This window comes from Oenanthe melanoleuca, chromosome Z, assembly GCF_029582105.1.
Source record: "Oenanthe melanoleuca isolate GR-GAL-2019-014 chromosome Z, OMel1.0, whole genome shotgun sequence".
Taxonomy (NCBI): domain Eukaryota; kingdom Metazoa; phylum Chordata; class Aves; order Passeriformes; family Muscicapidae; genus Oenanthe; species Oenanthe melanoleuca.
The window spans coordinates 53534906-53542396 of NC_079362.1; the positions used below are offsets into that span (position 1 = coordinate 53534906).

The 7491-nt window shown below is 50.6% G+C and overlaps 1 protein-coding gene across 1 annotated transcript; it reads right to left on the bottom strand.

The window, feature by feature from the left end:
• Window positions 1-1504: 1504 nt before the first annotated feature.
• OTP (orthopedia homeobox) lies at window positions 1505-7138 on the bottom strand. The gene is made up of 3 exons (XM_056514152.1): window positions 7102-7138; window positions 5740-6149; window positions 1505-2035 (listed from the first exon to the last, which is right to left on the bottom strand). The coding sequence occupies exons 1-3, from the start codon at window positions 7136-7138 to the stop codon at window positions 1505-1507; spliced, it is 978 nt and encodes a 325-aa protein (XP_056370127.1).
• Window positions 7139-7491: the final 353 nt, after the last annotated feature.

Consider the following 7491-nt stretch of genomic DNA (forward strand, 5'->3'; position numbering starts at 1 on the left):
ATGTACTGTGTTTCTTTTTCCCATCATAACAAAGTTTATGTGTGAGTCAAGCGAGAGTTTTCTCTTCCATGGAGCTCGCTTTGCCAGCAGTCGTGCCCTCATTTCACATTCCGAAAAAACGAATCATCCCTCCACTGCCTGCCTGCCCTCGCCTCCCGCTGCTCCCATCCTCCTTCACCCCTTGCCCCTGCCCTGCTTCACCACAGAACTTCTTGTTACTCGCAGTTTAAAGGCCAACCACACAGAAAGATTAACAAAAGTTTATTAATCATGAAGTATTAAAATTGTGACAAGTGAAAGGCATCAATGCAAAGTTAAGCAAGCAAACTATCCCCAAACTTGTGACAAAGGACTCAGTGAATACCACAGAAGGAAGTCCTGTCTTTTTTTTTTTTTTTTTTTTGCCTGCAGTTGAAGACACCTCTCATATCTCACACGCCACATCAAAATCTATAATTCTTCATATCACATACTGAAAATGATTTTATTTATCCATTCACATTAACTTGATATAAACGTGTCCGGAAAAGTCAAGTAATATGTTTTATATTAGCTCAAACATTTATTAAGTAACCCAAAATTCAATAAATAAGCACAGACAATAAGTTAAAACATATCACGAATCGACCAGTATGTAACAAGAATGCTTTATCTACACAAAACATCCTATTTCACATCGTTTGTTCATTCCTCCAGCGGCCCTGCCCTGCGGCGGGGTGACCGGCACATGCAGGCGGGCGGGCCGCGGGGCCGAGCCGGGCCGGGCCGAGCCGGGCCAGGCTGGGCGGGGGGCGCGGCGGCGCCTCCGCCGGCGCTGCGGAGGGACAATAGCAGCAGGAACGTAAATAAATGCGTAAATAAAGGTAGGGAGGATCGGCAACTCAACTGTCACGAAATCAAAGATCCGAAAAAGGGAAGCGCTCTTGCACGCTTTTTACTTTCCCCTTTTATCCCCTTTGTTTTTTACAAAAAGAAGCTTTTAATTTTTTTTTCTTTTTTTACCCCATCACATTCGCTGTCGCTCATCAATGCTTAATCAAAACGGATTTGATTCTCTCTGGGGTCTCCGTGCCTTTTCGCGAACCCGCCCGGCCGCCCCCCGACGGCGCCCTCGCAGCGGAAGGAGCCGGCGGCAGGTCGCCGCTCCTAAATAAACCATAAAAATTATGAAAACAGGAACAAAGATGCATCTCTTTGCAAAGCTTAAAGCCGGACGGGCAGACGGCAGGAGGCAGAGCCGGGCTGGGGGCGGCCGCGATTCCTCCCGCCGCCGGACGGGGCGGACCGCGGGGCACAGGGCTGCGCGGCGGTGCGCGGGGGCTTGGGGGGCTTGGGGAGGGTCGGGGGTGTTTCTCGGCCCACAAACCAGTCTGTTGGTGTCTGATTTCAGATCCTGAGTCGACTCCCTGGTAAGTCGGGTGGGGGAAGGCGGGGGCGAGGGGCGAGGCGGGGGCGCGGGGCGAGGCGGCGGCGGCGGCGGCGGCGCGGGGCGAGGCGCCGGCCATTAGGTGAAACTCATGGAGACTGTGTGCTCTAGTGCTTTGCGGCGGAGAGAGGCGATGCTGGTTCCCCGCCACACGTCGCTGCTGTCCGGGGAGCTGCAGAGCTGGGGCGAGCCCGTCACGTTGCTGGGACCGGGCAGGGAGGCGGGCACCATGCCGGGGAAGGCGGGCTGGTAGAGGTGGGACTGCAGCCCGGCGCCGTTGGAGCCCGCCAGGCTGTTGGAGAGCCCCATGGAGTTGGGCGGCGGGCCGGCCGCCAGGCTGCACTGGGACAGGGACTGCGCCATGGCCTGCTGCCGGCCCAGCGCCGGCGGCAGCGGCAGCTGCGACACGCCGGGCATGGCGGCCGCGGCCCAGCGCGTGTCGTTGGCGTGGAACGAGCACAGGCTGTCCCCCATGGCGGCGGCGGCGGCGGCGGCGGCCGACGGGAACTGCGGCAGCCCCGGCGTGGGCAGCAGCGTGCCCGGGGCGCGGAACACGTTCGTGGTCTTCTTGCGCTTCTTCCACTTGGCGCGGCGGTTCTGGAACCAGACCTGCGGGCGGCGGGCAGCGACACGCTCCGTTAGCCACCACCACCACCCCCCGCGGCCGGGGCCCCGCCGGGACCCCCGCCCCGGCTCCCGCCGCCCCCGCCGACCGCGGCGGCCCAGCGCACCGCAGCCCCGCGCCCGTCCCCTCTCAGGCTGACGAAGCCGCTGGGACTTTTTATATCGAAGGCGATCGATTTGTCCGTCCTGGGCGGCAGACTCCAGGAGAAGAGCCCGGCCTTCCCATGGATTAAAAAAAAAAACAAAAAACCAAAAAAAACCCGAGCACCCTACTCTGTCCCTTGCGCGAACGCGCTCCCGTCCCGGGCCACCAGGAAACCCTCGCACCAAACAGCCCGCACTTGGGTTTAAAAAAAACCCCAAAACACAGGAAAACCAAACGTATAATAAAACAGCCACAGTGGTTTAGGTGAGCGGGTGCCTGTGGTGGCACCGTGGCAGGGGTGGCCGAAAGCAGCCGCGTCAGCCGTGAGCCGGGAGGAAGCGCGTCCGCCTGAAACCCGGGGGAGCGCAGTGCCCGATCTGCCGATTGCACCCTCTCGGGCTCCATAGGCGGTCTGAGAAAGGCGGACTCCCATTAGCGGGAATGAACCGCAGTGAGGGAGCTAAATATTGTATGAATAATCGAAAAATCGCGTTCAATTATGTTTTAGGGTTAATAGTCAAATTGCGGCTACAAAATCTTTTTATGTTTCATGGTTTGCTGGTGGTGTAAAGAACCTCCATCAGGTCTGATCGCCTAAGTTCATAGCTACGCTGCATATGCTTTTAAAATGTGAATGTTTCCAGTTGAAAACCGGTGCATGACAGATTAAAATGCAAGGAAAACCTGGGGGAGATTTTGAAAATGCACACATGACAACTCTAGAAATATATTAAGCATGAGCATTTGGCAACTTTGAACTCCTTTTAAAATGGAAGTAGCCCCTGAAAATTGTTAATACAACAGTGAGAATCTAATGGAGGTTAGAATCTGAAAACCTACCTTGATGATATCTGCTGTTACAGTAATATAGACATACTGTAAATGTATTTTAAAATATATAGCCCATTTAATTCCCCAGCTATAAACGAGTGAGAGGGAGAGTGAAAGCGATAGAGAGAAAGGGAGTAATAACACTTTTGTTTTTCTTCTCTCTTTTTAAATTTTCTTTTTTTTTTTTCTTTTTTTTTTTTTTTTTTTTTTTTCTAGAAGCCAAAGCTTTATGAAGATCTCATTGGAATCCAGTGGATGATTAATGTGAAGATTTGGTAGGAAATCTGGAGAGCTGTATTAAAGCTCAGATCTCAGGTTCATTTCGATCAGCCAGCCGTGAACTCTGGGCCGAATTCATTACACTTTAATAGTGCTGGGAGAGGAAGAAAATGCAATTTCTCATTCCATTAGAAAACTAGAAAATACTCTCAGCTTGTCCCCTATTAAGATGTGGCAGGTGACGGGACCATTGTGGGGGACACGGTCAATGGAATTACAGCACATTATTTTTGTTCATATAAAATATTGGAAGGCAAGCCTGACTGTGCAGAAGTTATTTCACTGATTTAGTTTTTATGTAAATAAAATATTGAAAGTTAATTAATCCGTGCTAGAGACTAATGATTATGCTTATTATATTGCATTTGATCGCGTAATTTGCATGATTCTCGCATTGCTGCTTAATAAGCCATTCCAGGTTATAAATAATTCTGAAATTGGTTTCTAATAATGGCATGCTATAAAAAGAATGGTTTTATTACAGCAGCTTGAAAAGCAGAGCAATATCAGATGTGGAATTGGACTCCTGTTTAAGCCTCATGCAGCTTAGTAATTATTTAAATGTATCATATACATTAAATACAGATCTAAAATGAGGAAAGTGGTGATTTATCCTAGCATCTAAAACCCTTAAAAACATATACAGCCGCTATAAATTAAGCATTTGGAGCATTCCTTAATGAGTGTGGAGCCCAAGTACTGAAAGGAATGTGTAGGCTATCTGTTAACTGTAGAGAAAACTGTAAAGTACTTGTATAAGAACATAAACTAATTATTATTTAATTTAAATTTGATCAAGGATCAGTGATACATCGGATTGTGAAGTAAATATATTAAATATTTTTTGCCTTAGATTACATAATGTTAATCATTTTGAAGTGTTAATTAAGAAGGTTATGTTGATCTGATTACTTTTTAAATTACAGAACATTATTGTAAAAAAAATTTAAATTGACACTCTATTAAACTGTTTTTATCAGCAGTCTCGAGCTATTAGCATTGGTTTAAGATTATGCCAAGGCCATTAAAACACTTTGTCTTTCTTCCTACGAATTTCTTTGATGTGCTGTTAGAAAATAACTATTTCCATTTTATATTTTACTTCATTTACCACACTCCTAATATTGAAATTGGTATCATTAACCTTTGGGAAACCCAATAAAGTTTAATAGACCTCGTTTTCTTTTTTTCATGGAGTCAGTTGTCCAATTATATTTTATTTGTGAATCTAATTTCTTTTTTAATTTAAACTAATTATAGTTCTGTGTGGGCTGAGTCAAATTGTTTTACTTTTTAAAAGCAGACGTGCTTTTTCTGTCACATTCAAGAACGGAATCTGTTTTCCTTCCTAAAACGTTCATTTAGGGATTTCTCTTGACGTGTCTTTATTTAGCTGAGGAGCCTGTGCTTGCCGAGCGGGATTTTGAACAGTGACTGCGCTAAAGTGCCTCAGCAGCGGCAGTCCCGGTGCACTGTACTGAGCCGGGGTGCGCATCCCACGAGTGCTTCTATTGTCCAGGCTTTCGTTACTCGGAATGGACTCACCTAGAAAGTCGCTAAAATAACCTTATGCGCAAAAAAGCTGCATCTGAGCAGTCTAGCGCTTTGAACCTTCTCCCCCTTTACCAAATTTCGTTTACATGCATTTGCCGAAATACTTTCCTACTGTCCTGTGTGCATATATATATATATATATATGTGTGTGTGTGTGTCTATGTAGATAAGTATATATATGTATGTATTTTACAGAACTAAGTGCACCCTAGATGTTGAAGTTAATACCCGCTGTCCTCAGGCATTATAAAAGCCAGTATGGGGAAACTCCATGTCCAGACATGTCTGGCTTTTATCGAAGTGCCTTTTTACGAGCCGATATGCCTTCCCTCGCACCCCACCTGGGCTCTCAGGGCGGTGGGCTCTGGCGGACGCCCCTTCCCGGCGGTGCCGCGGCTGTCACCGCCAGCACCCTGGACAGCGGTCCCGCGGTCGCCGCCCGACTCCGCTGAAAAAGGAGTCAGTCATTCCCGGGAGGTTCGGCTCGACTCTTAGTGTCGGGTTATTGCGAGGACTGAGACCGTTCTTCTCGGGCTGTACCTCCCGGGATGCTTCCAGCCGCGGGTCGGGCCGTGGAGCTGAGGGAAGCTCATCCCGCGCCCCGCTCGGGACCACGGCGCTGCAGGTGGGTAGGATAGAGGACAAGGGGACACCCCAAGGTGAGAGTTTTGCGGAAAGGGGAGCGACGCACGTCTGATTTCAAGGCTTTCTGACCAAACTGTTGCTTTCAGGGGTGGGTTATTTATCCCGCGGTCGGGCTGAGGTTTGGGACACCCACCCCCCTCCCCGTCGTGCCTGGCCTCGCCGCCGACCGGCCGTGCCGCCGTCGGTGCGACCGGGAAAGGGCCGGCGGGCACTGCGCGGGGGCGGCTTTTCATACCTGCACCCGGGACTCGGTGAGACCGATGCGCAGGGCCAGTTCCTCCCGCATGAAGATGTCCGGGTAGTGAGTCTTGGCGAAGCTCCTCTCCAGCTCGTTGAGCTGCGCCGGCGTGAAGCGAGTGCGATGCCGCTTCTGCTTCTGCTGACCCTGCTGCTGCCCGGCCTGGCTGGAGTTCTGGCCGCCCTGCTGGCCTTGCTGCTTGTCAGGGTCTTTGGCGCTGACGGCCAGGGAGCTGGGGTTGGATCCCACCGTGGTGATGTCCTCCCCTGGCAGCAGGGTTGTCCCTTCCACCGTGTCTGAGTTGGGAGCCATGTCTCCCGGGTGTCCCCCCGGATCCGAGCCCCCTACGCCCAGCCGACACTTCACCGCCTCCCGGTGTCCCAGCAGCTCGGCCGCGTCTTTCATCCCTGCGGAAGCAAAGGAGCGGCAGTCACTCGGCTGCAGCTGAGCATGGATCCACCAGAGCCCCTCTCCAGCGCTGAACTGAACTGGCGAGGAAATCCAGCCACCGCCTCCGCCCCGCCATCCCCGCCCGCCCGCCAGACCTGCAGCCCTGCTCGGCTCCGCGACACGCAGAGACCCTGGCCCGGCGCGACCCGGGCAGAGGGGAGAAAACTTTACATCGAGCAGCTCCTCTTTCTGCTGAAATAACCAGTTCCCTGCCCGGCCTCCCCTCGCAAGATCGAGGGAAGGGGAAGAGGAGGAGAGCAAGTTTTCACGGGTTCAACTTGGGTTTTCCAGCTGAGCTGGTAGGAGAAAGAGACGGAGAGAAAGAAATAAGGCTCGAACAGCCCTGTTGCCGGGAGCATTACCTCCCCAACAGATGCGCGGGGACCTCGGTCAGTCTGGCCGATCTTTCCCCTCTCCTCCCTCCGCTTCTCTGAACAAACTCATGAATAACCATGAATAGATAGATACAGATATTTCTCCCATTTTCTATTTCTTCTTCTTTATATTTTTTTTTTTGAAGGAAAAAAAAACACCGAGAAAAGCAAACGGGCGAAAAAGGAAAGGCCACACAGAACTCCGTAAACACCATCGAGCTCATCTGTCCTAAAATAATAATAATCATAATAATAATCTGTAGCTATCTATATAAAAAATGGGGAGAGAAAAATTAAATGATCCACAACTCGCTGTAGATCTACATACTCCGTAGGTCTCACTCTCTTCTTTTTTTATGTTAAATCAAATTAAACTTTAATACAGTACAATTACTTTTAAAGGAATTAGCCCATTTAGAACGCATTAAGGTAAAATAAGGAACAAATTGTCAATTTCCTGCCCCGGCTTCCTCCCCGCTCGCCACCGCCGCCGGTGCAGCCGCCGCGGGGCGGGGGGGTGCCGGGGGAAACTCACCGAGACGGGCGTCCAGGAGGTCGGCGTGAGACAGCATCGCGCACCGCTCCAGGGCGAAGGCTGTTCCCCCCCAAATTTTAGCGGCCTTAAGTTATTTAAAATAGATATAAGATATGAGATATATATATATATATATAGATATATATATATATAGATCGTCTAAATGAAAGAAAATTCGGTGTGTGGTTAAAAAGGGGGTCTCTTGCATTATAATGTCCTTTAGAGAGACGGGGAGGTGCTTAACACTTCAATGAACCCGTGAGCAGCTCGGCGCGGGGACCAATCAGGAGGGCAGCCTGCAAATGTCAGCGCCCGGAGCGCCCCGCTCCGCCCGCCCGCCGCCCGCCCGCCGCCGCCGCCCCGGCCTCCCGCCGCCCCGGCCCGGCCCGG